Genomic DNA, 20,170 nt, shown 5'->3' on the forward strand with positions numbered 1-20,170 from the left:
GCCACGTCATTAGTGCCACGTCAGCGTTGACTTTGACCGTTGACCGTTGACTTTGACCGTTGACCGTTGACTTTTTGTTGACTTCCAGAGTTGACCAGGTGCTTTCTTACCTATTTTTTCGTCCTGATTTCATATTTGTAGTCTGTTTTTGCATTTGAGCCTTCCAGATGGCACAAAACGAGATTTTTCATCATGTTCAGACTGTATTGGATGGAACAAACTATATGTTGTGGTCTCAATCTATGCGCAGCTTTCTTAAAGGCCGCAAGCTTTGGCTTTATGTCACTGGGGATATCCAAAAGCCAGTTAAAAAGGATTCTGAGGCAGATGAGGCTTTTACCACTCGTCTTATTGATTGGGATAGCAAACATCATCAGATTCTTACATGGTTCCGTAATACCACTATCCCATCTATTTCTGCACTCTTTGGCAGCTTTGATGAAGCAAAGGGTGCTTGGGATATGCTTGCTTCTCGTTATTCTTCTGTAGATGGTGCTCACGAGTATCAGCTTTTGTTTCAACTTTTCCATCTCAGGCAGGAATCTGGTCAGAGTATCAATAATTTTCTTGCCCGCATGCAATTCTTGTGGAACCAAATTGATGTTTCTGATCCTATTTGGAAGGATCCCACTGATGCTCAGATGTATATTACCCGTAGAGATCAACATCGCCTTCACCAATTTTTGATGGCTTTGCGTGATGATTTTGAGCCTGTTCGTGTGCAACTATTACATCGTTCTCCTCTTCCCACTTTGGACACTGCCATCTTCGAACTTGTCCGTGCCGAGACTAGATCGCAGACTATGCGCTCTCAGCCTAGTCATACAGTGTTGGCTGCACCATCCTCTGGCTCCTCGTCATTCCAGCGAGAGTATTATGACAGGTCAGGTACTTCTCGACTCCCTCCTAAGTCTCGCGATAATAATTACTATCGCTATTGTCGACGTCGAGGGCACACTATTGACAAGTGTTGGCGTAAGGGAAGATCTAATGCACCCACAGCAGCAGTTGCTCATACTGAGAGTGGTTCATCTCCAGCTGCTTCATCTCCAGCTGCTCCCTCTTCAGTTGCCCCCTCTGGCCACGCATCAGGATCCAGTGTCACCTTATCTGCAGCTGACTTCGAGACAATAGTCAACCAGGTCGTCCTATCTCGTTCTGGTAATGCATCTTCCTCTGTCCTCTCAGTTTTGCCAGGTACCTCTTCCTCTTGGCTCTTTGACTCTGCTTGTTGCAATCACATGACACCTCACCCTACTTCCTCTACCACATATGTACCTTCCCCTCATTCTTCATTCATTTGCACAGCTGATGGCTCCATTATGACTGTTAAAAATATAGGCACTATCAATACACCTTCCCTTTCTGTTCCTGAAGTTTTTCATGTGCCTGGATTATCCTTCAATCTTCTTTCTGTTGGCCAACTGTGTGAACTTGGATATAGACTTGTTTTTGACTTTTCTGGTGTGCATGTACAGGATCCTCGTACGAATCAGACCATTGGGACCGGGCGTAGAATTGGGCGTATGTTCGAACTATCATCCTTACATCTCCCCGCCACAGGCATCTCTGCTGCAGCCTCCTCATCATCACCATCTCTTGCACTTTGGCATTCGCGTCTTGGTCATGCATCTGCCTCTCGCGTTCAATTTTTAGCTTCCAAGGGTTTGTTAGGTTCAGTTTCCAATAATTCTTTTGATTGTAGTTCATGTCAACTTGGTAAACAACCGGCTTTGCCATTTAATAATAGTGACTCTCATGCTACTGCTTCCTTTGATTTAATTCATTCTGATGTTTGGGGACCTTCTCCTGTTGCTAGTATGAGTGGCTCACGTTATTTTGTTATTTTTGTTGATGATTTCTCTCGTTACACTTGGGTGTTTTTAATGAAATCTCGTTCTGAATTATTGGATATTTATCGTACTTTTGCCAAAATGGTTGAAACCCAATTTTCAAAACCCATTAAGGCTTTTCGTTCTGATAATGCTTTAGAATATACTCAACATGATTTTCAAGCCATTCTAAAACATTATGGCACTGTTTCTCACTTGTCGTGTCCAGGCACCTCACAACAAAATGGTCGAGCTGAACGTAAACTTAGGCACATTTTAGACACTGTCCGTGCTCTTCTCATTTCTACATCTGTTCCTAACCCGTTTTGGGGTGAAGCCACTCTCACGGCTGTCTACACAATCAATAGGTTGCCTACCCCTATCCTTGATAATTGCACTCCTTATGAGCGGTTGTTTGGCTCTATCCCTTCATATCATCATCTCCGTGTCTTTGGTTCTGCCTGTTTTGTTTTACTCCAGCCTCATGAGCGCACCAAACTTGAGCCTCGTTCTCGGTTGTGTTGTTTTCTTGGATATGGAGTGGAACACAAGGGCTACCGGTGTTATGATCCTGTGTCTCGTCGTCTTCGCATCTCCCGTCATGTAGTTTTTTGGGAGCATCGACTATTCCACGACGTCGGCAAATTCAGCATGCCATCATCCCCTCCCTTTACTACCCTTTTTGAGTTTCCTCTTTCTCCTACTCCCACCACCAATGTCTTGCCTGAGTCTCTCTCGCTAGAACTGCAGTCATCTGATGCCCTCGAAGCTGCTTCGCCTGTGTCCCCAAGTTCTTTGCCTGCGTCCCCAAGTTCTTCGCCTGCCTCCCCAGGTTCTGTTCCATCTGACGATCCAGTCTGCACTCCATCACCTGACATTCGTCGATCCACCCGAGTAAGATCTCTTCCTTCCCATTTACAGGATTTTCATTGCTTTCATGCCTTAGCTACCTTGCATGAGCCTCACTCTTTTCGTGAGGCCTCCACTAACCCTCTTTGGCAGGCTGCGATGAAAGAGGAACTTGATGCTTTACACAAGAACAATACATGGGATCTGGTTGACTTACCTCTTGGAAAATCTGCGGTCGGGTGTAAGTGGGTTTACAAAATCAAGACTTGTTCTGATGGTACTATTGACAGGTACAAGGCTCGACTTGTGGCCAGAGGTTTTACTCAGGAATATGGTGTGGATTATGAGGAGACTTTTGCTCCAGTTGCTCGCCTCTCTTCTGTGCGTGCTCTGTTGGCTGTTGCAGCCTCTCGGCATTGGTCACTTTGTCAAATGGATGTCAAAAATGCCTTTCTTAATGGTGATTTAAGTGAAGAAGTTTATATGCAGCCACCTCCTGGATTATCTCATCCTACAAACAAGGTTTGTCGTCTTCGTCGAGCACTCTATGGGCTTAAGCAAGCACCTCGAGCATGGTTTGCTAAGTTTAGCGCCACTATCTCTCGACTTGGCTACTCCATCAGTTCTTATGATTCTGCCTTGTTTATTTGCCGCACAGACCGGGGTACCATACTTCTTCTACTATATGTTGATGACATGATTATCACTGGGGATGATATGACTGGTATTCAGGAACTTAAACAGTTTTTTAGTCAACACTTTGAGATGAAAGATCTTGGCCCTCTCAGCTATTTTCTTGGTCTTGAGATCTCATCTTCTTCAGATGGTTATTATTTAACACAGGCCAAGTATATATCTGATCTACTTTCTCGGGCCAATCTTACAGACAGTAAGATTGTCGACACACCGACTGAGCTTAATACTCGTCTCACTCCTCATGATGGCGAGCCTCTTCATGATTTTACCTTATATCGGCACTTAGTTGGCAGTCTTGTCTACCTTACTGTCACTCGACCTGATATCTCGTATGCTGTCCATCAGGTGAGTCAATTTATGGCTGCTCCTCGCTCCACTCATTTCTCAGCTGTTCTACGCATTCTTCGGTATCTGAAGGGGACATTATTTCATGGGCTTTATTTCTCCTCTCAGTCTCCTATACAGTTGCATGCTTATACTGATGCTGATTGGGCGAGTGATCCAACAGATCGTCGCTCTACCACTTGTTATTGTTTTCTACTTGGCACCTCGCTTATTTCTTGGCGAAGTAAGAAACAGACTGTTGTTGCTCGATCTAGCACAGAGGCAGAATATCGTGCTCTCGCTGACACTACCGCGGAGCTTCTTTGGTTGCGATGGTTGTTACAAGATATGGGTGTCTCTCTTTCTTCTGCTACTCCTGTATACTGTGATAATAAGAGTGCTATTCAGATTGCTCATAATGATGTTTTTCATGAACGGACAAAACATATTGAGATTGATTGTCATTTTGTTCGTCATCATCTTCTTCAGGGCTCACTACAACTTCATTCTGTCACGTCCCGTGATTAGCTCGCAGACATCTTTACAAAGTCACATCCTCCAGGACGTTTTCGTGATCTTGTGTCCAACCTCAAGTTGGTCTCTCGCACTCCACCTTGAGCTTGTGGGGGGCTGTTAGATAATATTATATTATTATTATTTACCTTCTTTAGTATTCTAGGGTTACTAGGTTTACCTTTCCTTATTCTACTAGGTCTGTATTATTCGCCTATATATAGGCCTCTTCTGTACATTATATTGTATGATTCAATATACAACCTTATTCTCAACACTTATATTTCTGTACACCATTAAAATATTAGTTCTTTACAAAATACAAATTTCTCACATACCCTCACATATTTTACAAAATTTTAACACAATCCCCATGAAAGGCAAAAATAGAAGAGAGTAGAAAGGAAAGAAATATTTTGTGTTAAAATAATGGATAAGGAAGCTATTGAGAAGTTAAAGTACTTCTCACTACTGCATTTGGTAGCACTTTAGCATCCCCAATATTTAAGGAAGCAATATAGAAGCCGTTGTATGTGACTTTTATGATTTTTTTTTTTTTTGTTGTTGAGATTTTCCTTATATGTAGGGAATGAAAAATGTTATAAAAAAAACTGATGCTAGTGCTCTTAGGGAGATTAACATTTTGGCCAATCTTTTAGTGAGACTATAATATCGCATGTTATGAATTTGGTCCAATTATGTCATATTAATCACTCATATCTTAAAAAAAAAAAAAAAAAAAAAATGTTTCATTGTGAGACACGTATAAACAATCAAATGGATTGACTTATGCACTCCCTAGGTCCTAGGACACAAATGGATCGTACCAACACTAGAAAGCTTTTTAATGCGTCTCCAACAATAGTAGCCAAAATAGCTACTAAGCATAAAATTTTATTTTATTTTACTATCTATTTTTATTTTTCAAAATATTTTTTTTTATTATTTTCTTTTTCTCTCTCTCTCTTCTCTCGTCTCTCTTCGAAAACCCTTCACCATTCGATGCCTTGGGTATCGAATTCGATTGCCACAAACTTGTTCTTGGTCAATTGGGATGAATTAATCAAACTTCCAATTCTTTGTGATGTCACCTCTCTATTAGAATTTGCTGTTAAATTCAGTTAAAATTTTCAAAATATTCATTTTTTTTATTATAAAATAACATAAAAAATTACAAAGATTTAGGTATTGGTTAAGATTTAACAGAATTTGTAAAAACACCTAAGGCTAAATCTTTGCATTTTATATATATATATATATATATATATATATATATATATATATATATATAAGCAAGGATATTTTGAAAAATTTTGACAATATTTAATAAAAAATCCTAATAAAATGAGAGCATTGCAAAAAATTGAAAATTTGATATCATAAATTAAGAAATTTTGAACTTTAAAAAAATAATTTCAAAACACGTAAAAGTTGATATAGATTTTGCGAAGTTTTCTTAATTACTACGATGAATAAACATTATAGTATTATACAACATGCTAAGAAGTGCCAGTTGTTTGGTCTTCACGAGGAAAGTCAAACGAGGTGGGTACTTAAGAAACCTTTGTTACCGTTGTGGAGACAAAAATTGATTCCATGCATTAGCATTTGAGATGGCTTGTAGTTTTAATTAAACAAACCTTAACGAAAACCTTGATGCCATCAAATGATGCACCAAATTAAATATTTGAGATGGGATCACAGCATGATCTATTGATCTATATAAAATGAGAATGCTGTGCGTTTTCTTGGTGTTCTTCTAGTCCAATGTGATTATTATTTTGTAAAAAAAATTTAAAAAAAAAATAAAAGAAAAAAGAATTGATTAGTATTTCTCTCACCCAATTTTTAAAAAATAATATTCATCTAAGATTAAGAAAACACTATGACAACACTAAAAAAATACCTAACATTTCATTTATAAAAATGAAAATTGCTATGAAGAGGTTCGTGCATGCCAGCTGTTTGGTCTTCAGGAATCAGGAGGAAAGTAGATCATATTAATATGCAAGTCGATAGTGAGAAAGAATTAAATATAGATAATTGATTATACATATGTGTATAATGTGCATGTGTGTAATTATAAGAAATAATCATTATTATAATATCTCTTTGATCCAGATCCACGAAACAACAAATATTTAATTTCTTTATTTGGTGGTCTTTTAATTAATCATATGCAAAATGAAGTGGTCTTGTTGACTTGAAAATTGTTAATCTTCACATTCCAACCCATTTATACTTGTTAATTATAACGTATTAAGTGGGTAATTTTTTTTTTTTTTAATGTTGACATAATTTTTTTTTTTCCTCTATGTATATATATAGGTGTATTTTAAAATTTTTAGCACAGCTATGGATCTTCCCAAGAGCTACTTTCAAAACTAAGAATATTGCTAAACATAACATTCACATCCAGCTCAACAAATATTTTTCTAAAATTTAGTTAAAGGATAAATTTTTTATTTATTTTAATTATTCAATTTTTCAAAGTACTTACATCCAGCTTAATAGTTTAGCTATTCATTTTTACTATTCTATTTAAAATATTTTGTATTTATCTATTTTCACAAAGATTTCCCTTAGAATTACTATGATTATTAAACATTATGCAACATGCTAAGAAGTGCCAGCTGTTTGGTCCCCACGAGGAAAGTCAAACGAGGTGGGTACTTAAGAAACGTTTGTTACCGTTGCGGAGAGAAAAAAATTGATTCCATGCACAGCATTTGAGATGGCTTGTAGTTTTCATTAAAGAAATAGAAATTCATATGCATAGCAACTTTATTGAGGTTTGTCAAAAGCAGCAACTTCTATATATGTTAAACCACAGCAAACGGTAAGAGCAATAGAGAAATATAATGCCATATACCAGAGAATGCGAGAGAGTGAGATAGATAATATTATTGCACTGGTAAAAAAAAACAAAGAACGAAAGAAAGAAGAGGGGAGGGGGAGTTCACCATGAAGAAACTTAGCTGAGTGATCAGTACGCCATAAGTACACGACTACAAAAGCAAGAAAAAGATCCTCTCCATTTCAAAATCTCTTCATTTATTTCATTTAGTGTATTTTGAAGGGTATTGCATTTAATGCACTACCATCAATAACACTTTTGGACAACACTACCCTTCAAAATGTACTAAATTGAAGAAATAGAGAGATTGTAAAAGGCAAGCAACAGTGGCTCGGTCAAGTACGGAAGCTGAATACAAGGCACTAGCAAACACAGCTGCAGAATTATCGTGGTTACAATCCCTTTTATGCGAATTGGGGATCACTGTCTCACATCCTCCGGTCTTGTGGTGTGACAACATAGGCGCCAAGTATCTCTCATCAAATCCGGTCTTTCATGCTCGAACCAAACACGTAGAAATTGATTTTCATTTTGTTAGGGATATGGTAGCTTCAAAATCTCTAGATGTTCGGTTTATCTCATCCAAAGATCAAGTTGCAGATATCTTCACCAAGCCTTTATCCTTAATCCGATTTTCAAATTTACGTGACAAGCTCAGAGTTGTTATACCCCCACTGAGCTTGAGGGGGGTGTAAAAGATAAAGACTCTCACAAGATAATCTCCAATCTTATCTCAACAGACTCAAGATAACAAGCTGCAATTGAAACACTTTAGATTAGGATAATTACATATTTGAAATTGTATAAATAGATTACATTATCTCAAAAGAATTTGTATATTTGAATTTGAATTGTAACTCTTCATATTATATATATCATCAGCCTATGCTAGATTACAGTATGGTGGAAAATATTAAATTCTCTGAGTTTACACGCCACAAGACGCAGCTGTTGGTGTTCACTGACTAGCGAGAGAACACAATAATTTAGGACTCTCATAGATTGTTTTGTTCTCTAACACCATGTGAAAATCAGAGACAAAACGAAATAAGGGGATCCGGAAAAGAAAAAAAAAAAAAAAGAAATCCACATGATCGTAAACTGGCGTTAGCCGATAAATGCGATACCATGAAAGAAAAGATAATCAGAAAATAAAGACAATAGTGAAAGTAAAATAAATGAAAGGAATTTTATGTTGTTTGGTCTGACTTATACGTCCACGGTATAAAATCCTAGGAGCTACATTTTTCCCTTATTCATTTGATAGAAACTATACAATAATATTTTAGTTTATATTTTTGGATCGAATAGTAGTTTAATAGGTTATGTTTTGGAGATTAACATCTTAAAGAGTCTTTCAAATAGACTATAATTAAAAGCTTAAGCTTGTAAATTTGAAAAGTTACCTATCTCAAGTATTGTGGATCGGGACGTCAATATGGCGGTCTAGCTAACGGTCCTCTCAAGTTGGTTCTTGAAATTCCTTTACTTCTTATCGCATCAAAATATATGGTATACTATACAATTTTGAAGCACGGTTACACAATAAATATATATGGGTATTTTGATTTTTTTTTTCTATTTTAAAAAAAATGAATTAAATTTTTAAATTTTTTTTTTAAAAAAAGCGGTTAGCGGTTATTAGAATTACTAGGCGGTTAGTAGATTTTACGAACTACCTAGGCGGTTATGGTTAGATGTTTTAGTCAATAACTGCTCACCGTAATCGCCTTTTTCGAGTTAAAAGGAAATTGGTAGGATGCAACTTAATCACAACCACATAAAATTGATTGTATTTTACTTGATGTGACATATTTCTTGTGGCTTCAAAATACCGCAGAGATTGTTATGAAGGATGAATTTCTACTTGGGCTTATCAAACACAAATTCCCTATATATGCCACCAAACCATGACAAAAATTGGTTATGACATTAAAAAAATGAAATAAAAGGTTTTTTTCTTTCTTTTTATGTTTTATTTTTGTATACATTCCTTTATTACTACCTAATTTTCTTTGTCTCCAAATCCTGTTTTCTCACGAGGTTGAATAATTATAACTGAATGAAAAAGCAGAAATTTAGTACCTATACATTTATAACAAATCTTAATATATGGAAACAATCATGGGTTTTTCCTATTTCTCTTTAGTGTTTAATAATTAAAACTTCCCTATTGGTGAAAAAAAAAAAAAAAAAAAAAAACCTTGCCCACAAAAAGGAAAGTATCTGAATTAATTACCTCAACGTTAAAAATTGAAGAAGGAACATATAAAATTTTTTTGGAAATATTAGGTGTTCTTTTAGTGTTCTCTTAATGTCATTTCAGCTGTGATGTGACATTTAATTCACCAATAGATTAAAGTTAATAATGATAATCTCAAATTCAACAGTGATTTTAAAAAGCACATCACAATTAAGAGGACACCAAAAAAACACTTAGCATTTTCCAAAAATAAATAATTAATTTCTTAGTCTGATTCCCACATAAACTAAATTAGTGCATTCAATTGGCAATAGCATGTTTCGCATCACAAAATGAGGAGAATTCAGCATTAAGTCAAAAAGATTACATTTTCTGGGTTTTCAAATTATAATTTTTTTTTTAAAAAAAAAAGGGCAAGGCTTATGTGTGGTAGTTCAAAACGACCGCGTTTTGGTCAATAAAAAGATATTTTTTTAAAATAATAATATAAAATTTATTAAATATTACAATAATCAATAATTTAAAAACTAAAATATTAAAAAATTTAAAAAAGAAAAAGGAAAATTAAAATCAAAAAATTAAGGGGTGGCTGGAGCCACCCCTAGGCCAAAATAGGGTGACCGGATCACCCTATTTTGGCCACCCGGGTGGCCCGGCCACCCCCAAGGGCCAAAAGAAAAAGAAAAATACATAAAGGTTTAGTTTTTGGGGGTGGCCGGACCACCCCGAAGGGCCTCCGCCCACCGTCTAATTCCTTTTCTCCTTTCCCCAATTTTCTTCATCTCTTCTGTTGCCTTTCTTGACTTTCTTCTCCTCTCTTTTCTTTATTTAATCCCCTCTCCTTAGCAAATTTCAGAAACACAGAGAGAGTAGAGGGAGAGGGTTGATCTGAGACAGAAATTGAGGGAGAGAGCAAGAAAGAGAGAGAGATCATGGGAGAGTCAGAGTTGATTTGAGACAGAAAATTGAGGGAGGGCGAGAAAGAGAGAGAGAGATGGGAGAGTCAGAGACAGTGGGTGACTTTTAGTTTTTTAATATTTTTATTTTTTAATTATTGATTATTGTAATATTTAATAAATTTTATATTATTACCTTAAAAAAATATTTTTTATTGACCAAAACGCAGTCATTTTGAAGTTCAAAACTACCACACCTATGCCTTGCCCAAAAAAAAAAAAACTTCCAAGTAATATATTTTTTGCAATTTGATTTAAAATCGCACTTTTAAGTTACGAAATAAACGTACTATATATATCGCTTTTACATGTGTTGTGTAAACTACAGCAATCTAAAATTCTAAATTACAAATCAAACTAAAGTAATTCTCTTTCCATGAGTAGAAACATATATATCTAATTAACTACTAGTTGCAAATTTAGAACTTTAAGTCAAATTTAATTTTTCTAGTTGTAGACTACAATCCCACAAACCTCAAGTTCCTAGAACAATAAAATGTTATGATAATGCAATCCAATAACATTAGATTAATTACACAAACTTAAGATCTCAATAATGAGATTATGGAGCATACAGTCTGTATGAAAGTGAGCGCCAACAAGATAAAAGCAGCTGCGGTAGAAGCAGATCTCCATGGACTGCTCAAATAATCACGTCTCAATGTAGCCTTCCATCTATGGAAACGATTCTCATAGAATTCATTCAAATCTTTATGGAGTGTAGAATACTTGGAGTTGGTGTCTATATATGAAATGCGTTGGGATAGATTGTTGACCAAAGTTGTCACTGCATTGCTATCGCCTAAAGTATTAAGCAAGATCTTTTTTCGCACAAGTAATTCCACATCTTTGGTGGTGTCAATAAGGAAATCCAATATGAGAACATAATCGGTAACATAAGCATCAAATAAATAGTGACATTGCTCCAAGGCCACAAGATTTCTAAAAAAAGATTCTGTATTTCCGTATAATTTTAAGCATGGTATTTTCAGCACTCCATTTGTGAATTCTAAGTCAAATAAGCATTCACTTGAGCCCACCTCAAACTTCAGTCCTGCCTCGTGCAACTGGCTCGCAGTATACAAATGCTCGAGTACTCCCAAGTCATCGCTTCTTTCCGGTAGACTATGTGATGGAGGCAGAAAAAAAGTTCTCAACAAATCAACGAAGTGCAGTATTTCCAAATTGGGATAATGATACATTTTTTGAGTGTTGTAATTTTCAAAGATTTCAAAGGTAAGCTGAGTGAAGGAAGGGTAGTTTAAGGGAGATGAAAATGCATGGTGGTATAATTTCTCAATAACAAAGAAAGGAAGTTGATTTTCAAGCAAGCAAATGTCATGAAGTACAATACTCATCAGCCTTCTCGTAAATGATGTAAATTCGTCGTAACTACTCCATTCTCCAAGATAGCATGATTGAGCAAGGAAAAACACAATAATGAAGCTCGCATCCACCGGAATCATTTTCACATAATTATCACTTGTAAGTTCGCTACTCTCTGCGTAACAACAACGGACATCTTCTTCCAAGGCCCTTATAGTTCTTACTAAATTCTCCACGTTTAGCGCAGCCCTTTTTACAAATCTCTTGAAATATCTCACTTTAAGTTTTTCCTTGGATTTCAATCTTTCAGCACCATGATGAAAAGGCCCTATTGATACATACTGAGGAGTGTAAGCTTGTTCTTTTAATTTACGAAGATCATGTGGAACCCTGTAGATACAACATCCAGGTGATAATGGACGCTCTGCCCTTCTTAACATTTTTGTGATGTCATCTGCCAACACTCTGTTTGCTAAATCATTTTGACTTTCAGAATTTGCATTCACATTTCTCATCGAAGCATTTGCTTCTTCTCGAATGTCAAAACCTGATGATTCTCCCATTTAGCAAGTCGTTGCCTTTCTTAAATTTCCTAAAGACAAAGACAAGGGTCACTATCGTTAAAAACATTGGAGGATAGTTCGCATGATGTTGCAAAATCACTTGCTGACCTTTTTCTTTTCTAAGTTCTAATTAAGCATCTTTTAAAATTCTTGATGTTCAAAAAAATACTTAGAAGTAAATTAGGATTTGATGTGATAGCTTTTGGGGCCATATCCCCTTTCAGCACCCTGTGGTTCCTTGAATATAATTTGCTCTAATCTTGACAAAATAAAACGCTGAATTTGAAGTAAAAAGTAAGGGTGTGGGGATGGCTCATGAGAATAACTAAAAGAAAGAAAAAAGTAGAATCCAGATCTAATTTTGCGTCAAATACAACCTTGTTTTTCTTCTTTTTTCTAATCAACTCAAAGACAACCTTAAAACAAGAGGAAGGCGACGTGATTGGCAGCACGCATCGTGCGTGGCACGCCCACGCACGACAGTGCAAAAAAAAAATTTTTATTTTTTATTTTTTTGTTTGTTAAAAAAAAATTTTTTGCACTCGGCGTGCATACATTACCCCAAGAGGAAGTAGTACTACGCAGAGTCCCTTGCAACTTAAATTGAGGTTTATCAAAAGGGGCAACTTCTATATATATATATGTATATGTTAAACCACAGCAAACTAAAGAGCAAGAGAGAATGGTATATATCTATAAGTACCAGAGAGTGAGGAAGAGATTATTCGACTGGTAAATAAAAAAGAAAAAAAAAGGGAGGGTTTTCACCTGAGTAGAAGAAACTTAGAAAGCGATACACGGACGTTGAGCCCCTGCAAATGAAATGTAGATCTGCTGTGTGGCTCTCTAGTAAAAACAATTACTATGTATTACTAATTATACATATATAAGCTTTGAATCTTTAATAGTGATGGTGAATTGATTGAGCATACACTGTACGTGTACTAAAATCTAGCCCAATATTTGCTCAAATTCCATGAATGTCCTTAATGGTGTTGATAAGAATCCAACGTGCTACCATACTTTATTTTCAATGGGAAATCAAAGAGTTTGACATGGTGGCTATTAATAAGTCGAGTTGACAGTACTGACACTAAACTCAGAAAAATAATAATAATAATAAAAGAGACTGATAGTACTAAAGCATCATTTTTGAGATTCTAATTTTTTTCTTTTTTTTTTTTGGTAAATTGATAAGTCCTTTTTGAATTGGTTAGCAACGTAACACAAGTAATTGAGTTCAGTCTAACCACCAAATTAAGGCGGGGTAGATTTTAATGGTTGGTTGAGATTGAAATTCTCTTATAGTAAAAATATATTTTGGATATATTTTAACAAAGAGATTGGTATTTTGAAAGTTTTTAGTGAGATTATAATATAACATCTTAAAATATTACTCAACTCGAAATTTTAAGTCCATGCATACATACACTCGGTCACTTTTATCACGCATTTGCACTAAGAGCATTCAATTCAGCCTCGTCAAAATATTTGGCCATCCAAAATGTCAGCATTCACATTTTGCCTTGCGCCAGTGTGGCTTCTCCAACCATCATTGGCACTCCGGCCCCCCATCGTCTCCTTCCACTCCTCCTCCAGTTTGCCTCGCGCCAGTGTGGCTTCTCCAACAACTTCGTTGATGCTTGTGATTTTTGGATTTGGTGTTATGCTCCTGCTTTTTAATTTTATGTTCTGCCTTGTGTGGCTTCTGTTGCTTTTATGTTTTGTGTTTGTTTTCGGATTTGTGATGATTACTCTCTGTGCTTCAGTCCCTTCAATAGACTTTAACAGTGCCCCTTCCGCTTCTATCACCGTCCGGTGGTTGTCGCTGGTTAAATCTGGGGGCTCAGATTTTGTCTGTGCCCCTTTAGCTTCTGTTACCTCCATTTGCGGCCCTTTGAGAGGACCGGGTCACTTGTTTGACCAATTTTTTACCCTTTATAATTATTGTTGCACTATTTTAGTTTGTTTTGGGATTGTTGTTGGGGAGCCCACCATTTTTTCGTTGTTAGGATCTCCCACTTCTTCATCCTTTTGGATTAGAAGTGGTAAAAATCCTCCCTTATAACCCTTTCCTTATTTGCTAAGGAAAAAATAAAAAAAATGTTAGCATTCATATACATTCAGTAAATATTTTGGTTAAAATTTAATTAAAACATACTTTTTTTTAGTTTTTGTTTTTTATTTTCAAGAAACCTGCAACTGCTTTTTTATTTAACTAATCTCTTTTTCTTTTTTGTGTTTTTTTTTTTAGAGCCAAAGTCAAAATTTGTTTTACCTGGCTGGCCAAAGTCATTTTGTCTAGGCTAACCCATTATTTGTCAAACAAACCAATATATAACTTTTGCTAAAAAGCTATGTGGCTAGAAAACTATTATACCAATAAGTTGTTTTTGCACAGCTAGCCATGTAGCTAACAAAAGCGAGGGCTAAAAAGTTATTAAAAAGCTATTTTGGTGGGGTTAGAGCATTCGCAAGGGCTAAAGTTCTAGTTTATCAAGCTCTTCCTTTCTTTGGCCAATTTGGGTTTGGTATGTTTAGTTCTCGTGTGCATTTCTTCTTTTCATTATTATTGGATAGACTATTAATTGAAGTTCCAAATTCTTAAGAATATCTTCTGCAATACTATTTATTTTAGTTACTCAAAATACACAATTTTTTTTTTCTATTATAGTTATTAACTTTCTAATACAAACTTTAACAAATTATTTGTTCCATTCTCTATTTTTAAAATTCTCTATTTTTTTAATATATATATATATATATATATATATATATATATATATATAATGTTTTAAGGATAAAGACAAGGGCAAAGATACAGAGAGCACACAACCCGATGACTCTTTCTCCAACCAGAGAAATAATTTTTTTTTAAAAAAAAAAAAATTATAATGTGCTATAATGAATAGCTAGTGTAGCAAAAATTATATTTTACCTCTTCTAAACTTATTTGCGAGTAATGAAAATTGGGTGATATTAACTAAAATTAGGTATTATGAAAAAAATTATCTTGTGCTATGGAATGCAGGTTGTTAGAAATGCTCTAAGAAGCACAAGTAATGCTAAATGTTACCCTTATGCTTTTTTTGTGTGCTCCTAAATTAAAATTGACGTGACTTTTAAAATTACAATTTAATCAAAATTTAATAATAATTTATTATAAATTCAATAAAAATTTTAAAAGTTACATCAATTTTAAAAAAACACGATAAGAGCATAAATGAAGAAACAAATAAACACATCATTAATATCTTAAGAATTTCAAAGAATCCTAATTTGAAGAAAAATAATAGAATTCATTTTATTTTTTTTAAAAAAAAATCCTAATTTAAATGATTGATTACTACGCTCGCAAATCACGTGTGTTTACTAGTCTATTCGTAATTTAATTGAATCACTGTGTTAAAATTTGTGGACCTGATAAGATAAAAATCTCACATGAAAAACTAGTACGAATTTATCATTTTGTAAGAAATGACGTAAGTCCTGTTTGGATTGGATGACAAAAGTCTTGTTTGCATTGGATGACATAAGTCCTATGTCACTGTTTCCATTGAAAGCAGGGCAATGAGCTTGAAGTGGTTGGTTGGGATTGAAATGATTTTTTTACAACTTAATTACACCTATCATCAATACATGATTTGGACTCTTGGAGAATGTTAAAATTATTTTTAATGGATGAGGTGATTTCAATTACAGACTGACATGTATCAGTAAATTGTAAATAAATTATAACAATATTATTACTTTCTTTTTTCTAAGCAAATTTACATGAAAAAACGGGAATAAACTACTAGAAAATCTTCAAATAACTAGCAACGACCCCGTCACTTTTTGATAGAACATTCCCCTCCGCCAAATAGATCTCATCACAAATTTGGTTAGAAGAATTTGACAAAATAGCATCTATCCCAATGAAATCAACATAGTCAATTGGCCCAACACTAAAATCAAAGACTTCATCTTCGGGGCTCTTATCAGGCACATGATATTTAGAATTGTCGTCAAAAAGTGCAAAAATATTTGAAAGATTTACCTCTTCCAATGGTTCCTCTTTTTCATGAAAAATTGCAAAACTACCGAAAGATTTACCTCTTCCAAGGGTTCCTCTTCTTCATGAAAAATTCCGATACTCTCTGAAAGCTTTACCTCTTCCACTTGTTTTCCCAATTCTTCAAGCTTTTTAGAACTCTTGATGTCGTGTGGATGATTAGTAACATTAGTCCTCGGTACCAAATCAAGTTGAGGTTGAATGTCTCGCAATGATGGCATCGCTTTTGATAATTCTGCTTAGACTATGTCGACACATCTCCCCAACAGCTCCTTTATCGGCCCCGATACCTCTCCCTTGATGTCGCTTTCCTTGTCCGTCAATTCTTGCTTGGTTACAAAGGATTGACCATCTCCTTGTGAAGGTTTTGGCTCTGCCCATGGGCTATGTAGCAACGTCAATTTGGTTTTACCAAACATGAAGCTGTACGTGTTCTTTGTTTCATCACGGATAGCAACTCTATCATATTTCCATGGCTTTCCCAATAATAGGTGACATGTATCCATGTCGACCACATCACACCACACATGATCCACATATTTAGGTCCAATAGAAAAAGACACTAGAGAATGTTTAGAAACTGTTACCTTGTTTCCTTTTGTGAGCCATTTCAACCGATAGGGAGTAGGATGTCTCTTGGTCTCAAGCCCTAGCTTCCGAACCGCTTCCTCTAAGACTACATTCATACCACTCCTTGGATCGATGATAAGCTAGGCCACCTTGCCTCCCATGGTGCGTGTAGTCTGAAATTGTCGGTACATACCTCCAATATATCGGGACACCGATTGATGCTTGACCTTCGCCATCTCCCAAGACACCTTTTTTTGGTAGGAATTTTCTATTTTTTTCTTTTTGGGTGTCAAGTTTGACGCATGCGTCCCGTGATATAGCATGGGCTTGTGTCATTGGAAATTCCTTCTGCACTCCACACCCCGCACCCCGCATAAGGATTGATAGGCTCACCCTCGACAATAAATTTGTCTTCCACCCCCGCGTATCTCGGTTTTGCTTGACGACGACGAACGCTCGGACCATCCATGTCGGCCAAGTGATCGGTAGGGACTCCATGTTGGGTGTGCGTACGCCCCTCATTCTGCACGGTTAGACCACCAAACCTCTCCTCCATGTGCCGCAAACGAATCACCGGTTGCTTCTTACGTGCTGCCTCCGTGCGCATGTACACCTTGTTCATGTTTGCCAGATCGTCGCTCCTCCCCATTCATGGAAAGAAATCTGGAGCTCTGATACCAACTGATGCAGCGTAGGATTGTGCTGAACAAGAAAAACAGCAAGTTAAAGAGATAAATATTCCTAAGATTGTGAGACTATCACAAGAATCTAAGAAATCTTTTTAAAAACTAGAGCCTATCTAGGGTTTAAGGAAAAAACACAAAGAAACTCAACTCTAAGTATTCCTATTTAACAAAACTCAATAATAATCATAAACTGCATTCTTAGGGCTCTAAGCATCTATTTATAGCCCCAAGACTCTAGTCTTAAGATAACAATGAAATAAAGTTAGTTTATAAGTCTACGAAAGACAACTAAACCAAATAAAAAACTAACAAAGAAACCTAATTCAAATAAAAGACTGAAAGATAAGATAGAATAAAAGACTAACAAAGAAACCTAATAAAAGACTGAAAGATAAGATAAACCTTGAATTTCAATCTACATCAGTTACACTTTATTTCCCCAAACTTGTATATATCCAATTTTTAATTTGGCATCAAATATTTAAGAATTTGCAATATACCTTAACAAAATATCAAAAATTTGCAATGTCCCATCCATCAATAATTTTCATTTTCTCTTATGGAAATTATTGAAAATGCCTCATGATCATTATATTTTTGAAAAAAAAATTATATATAAAGCAATAAAAAAAAAAAAACAGAAAATAAAAATGAAAAACACTATACTCACACTTCACTAACAACTTAAGTACGACTTTCATGTGACCAAGGAAGAACAACAAATTTGTATAATAAATGATAATAATGTTTCATGGGAAGGTGTAATGTTGTATTGAAAGATGAAGTGGGTCAAATGAGGGTAACGATGGGTAGATGATCAAGATAGAATGTGATTAGGTGGAAATTAAGGCTACAAATGAGAAATGACATGTGTCATTCATTATGTGCAAATGAGTCCCCACATTTAAGATGAGGGAAATGTGAGAAAGAAGTTCGACCTAGTGATCTCTATTTTATCAATAGTGATTTCCAGTTAATTAGTTGAACGTACTACCCCCTTAGGGACTGTTGGTGTGGATATAAATGTGGCATAATTATCCTAGCTAATTTAATACCAAGAATGATTTATTACTATGCTCTTAAATCACATGTCTGTCTAATACAGTCTTTTTGTTTTGAATATCATAAGAAGTTTAAAGACTCCTAATTTAATACAAAGAAAGATTTATTACTAGGTTCGTGAATCCCATGTGGAATAGGAAATGGAGAGGAGCGGTTAGGCTTAAAAAATGGAACAAAATTAACAATTTTATCTTAACATGCATTAACACTTTTTTTTGCCCCATTTCAATTTTCCAACACACATATGCTTACTAGTCGTCTATTCGTAATTTAAAACGAAGCCAGCAGTTTTAGGCAAGGTGGTTGCAAAAGTTAATTAATGAGTGGAGAGGTAAGTGTGTGCAAATGAATTTGCCACGTCGAATATTGACTTTTCATTTATAGTCTTGATAACAATCCCACGACCTACCTTATTTTGTTTTTAATGGGAAACCACTAAAAATTTATCATGTTGTACGAGATGGCATTAATTGGTGTCTATGATAAGTCTGTTTTCATTGCTTTGGTATCTATCAAAATCTATCTCATGAAGAAAAATGCGTGGTTCCCTTTAGGACAATTCCCTTCATTGCTTTGGTATCTATTAAAATCTTATCTCATGAGGAAAAATGCGTGCACGGTTCCCTTTCACTATTATTGTGGGTGTAGGACAATTTCCTTTCACTACATTCATACACGTTAAGTTACTTTCTAATTTTCAGCCCTTAAAAGATTGGTACTTTTTCAGTAGTCATTTTGCCTATTTCTACTAGAGATGCTCTTAGATGTGTGCTAAAACTCTTTTTTAGTAAGTGAGGCATAATACGTGAAATTTTTAATTAAAATGGAGGTAATTTGACGAAGTCAGGGTTCGAATTCAAGACCTATATATGATTCTGATACTATATTAAATCATTATTTTTCTTAAAAACTTAAGTTGATCGTAAAAGATAAATTTAATCACTTAATTATTACTTTAATACTCGCATAATAATGCAGCTTTAATAAATGTCTTGGATAATCACATGTGTTTTGATACATTGGTGATGATTTACAATTATCATTCTTGAACATATCCACACTGAAAAAAATAAAAAATAAAAAATTATGGAGATGGGAGTGCTTAATAATTAATATATAAGTCTCAGCTCATATATGATTGGAAAAAAAAAAAAAAATGAAATAGTCTCAACTCATGATATATATGATAGCCAAACTTCTGAATTCCATCCTTTACTTTAGCATTCACATCGCATTTAAATGCCAAAACCCCTCTATTTTAGTGGATGCATGAATGTTTCACTTTCAATGTCTCTGTTTCCCAAAAAAAAAAAAAAAAAAAAAAAAAAAACTTATATTATTTCTCTCAAAATCAACCTATAACATTCTTACTTTTACAAATCACTTTTTATTACTATTTAAATAAAAAATAAATATTACAAAACAAATTTTTTTTTCTTAATTTTTTTTATAAAAATCATTTTTATTTTTTCTCATATCAATCAAATTTATTACCGCCATTTTCTTTATTAATGCCAATGACAAACATAGCCATTATGTCTCAACTCTCCGGTTGTCATTGTGAATTTCTGTTTATGTTTTCCAAATTGGTTAACTGAGGCACGAGATTTCAACATGTGGTTAGCTAGCCTTTTAGGTTTTAATGGCAAGGGGCTAGACTGCAGCCAAAACAGTAATGA

General features: G+C 35.0%; 2 protein-coding genes across 2 annotated transcripts; one reads left to right on the plus strand and one right to left on the minus strand.

Moving 5' to 3' along the window:
- The first annotated feature begins 167 nt into the window (after positions 1–167).
- On the plus strand, positions 168–2,791 carry LOC148586119 (uncharacterized). The gene is made up of 3 exons (XM_088515271.1): positions 168–1,665; positions 2,062–2,664; positions 2,754–2,791. Exons 1-3 carry the CDS (start codon positions 168–170, stop codon positions 2,789–2,791), a joined length of 2,139 nt encoding a protein of 712 aa, XP_088371397.1.
- Positions 2,792–10,772: 7,981 nt separating this feature from the next.
- Positions 10,773–12,119, minus strand: LOC148586120 (UPF0481 protein At3g47200-like). Its single transcript, XM_088515272.1, has one exon. The coding sequence runs from the start codon at positions 12,117–12,119 to the stop codon at positions 10,773–10,775; it is 1,347 nt and encodes a 448-aa protein (XP_088371398.1).
- Between the last annotated feature and the right edge of the window lie 8,051 nt (positions 12,120–20,170).

Source organism: Corylus avellana, chromosome 4 (assembly GCF_965113065.1).
Source record: "Corylus avellana chromosome 4, dhCorAvel1.hap1.2, whole genome shotgun sequence".
Lineage (NCBI taxonomy): Eukaryota > Viridiplantae > Streptophyta > Magnoliopsida > Fagales > Betulaceae > Corylus > Corylus avellana.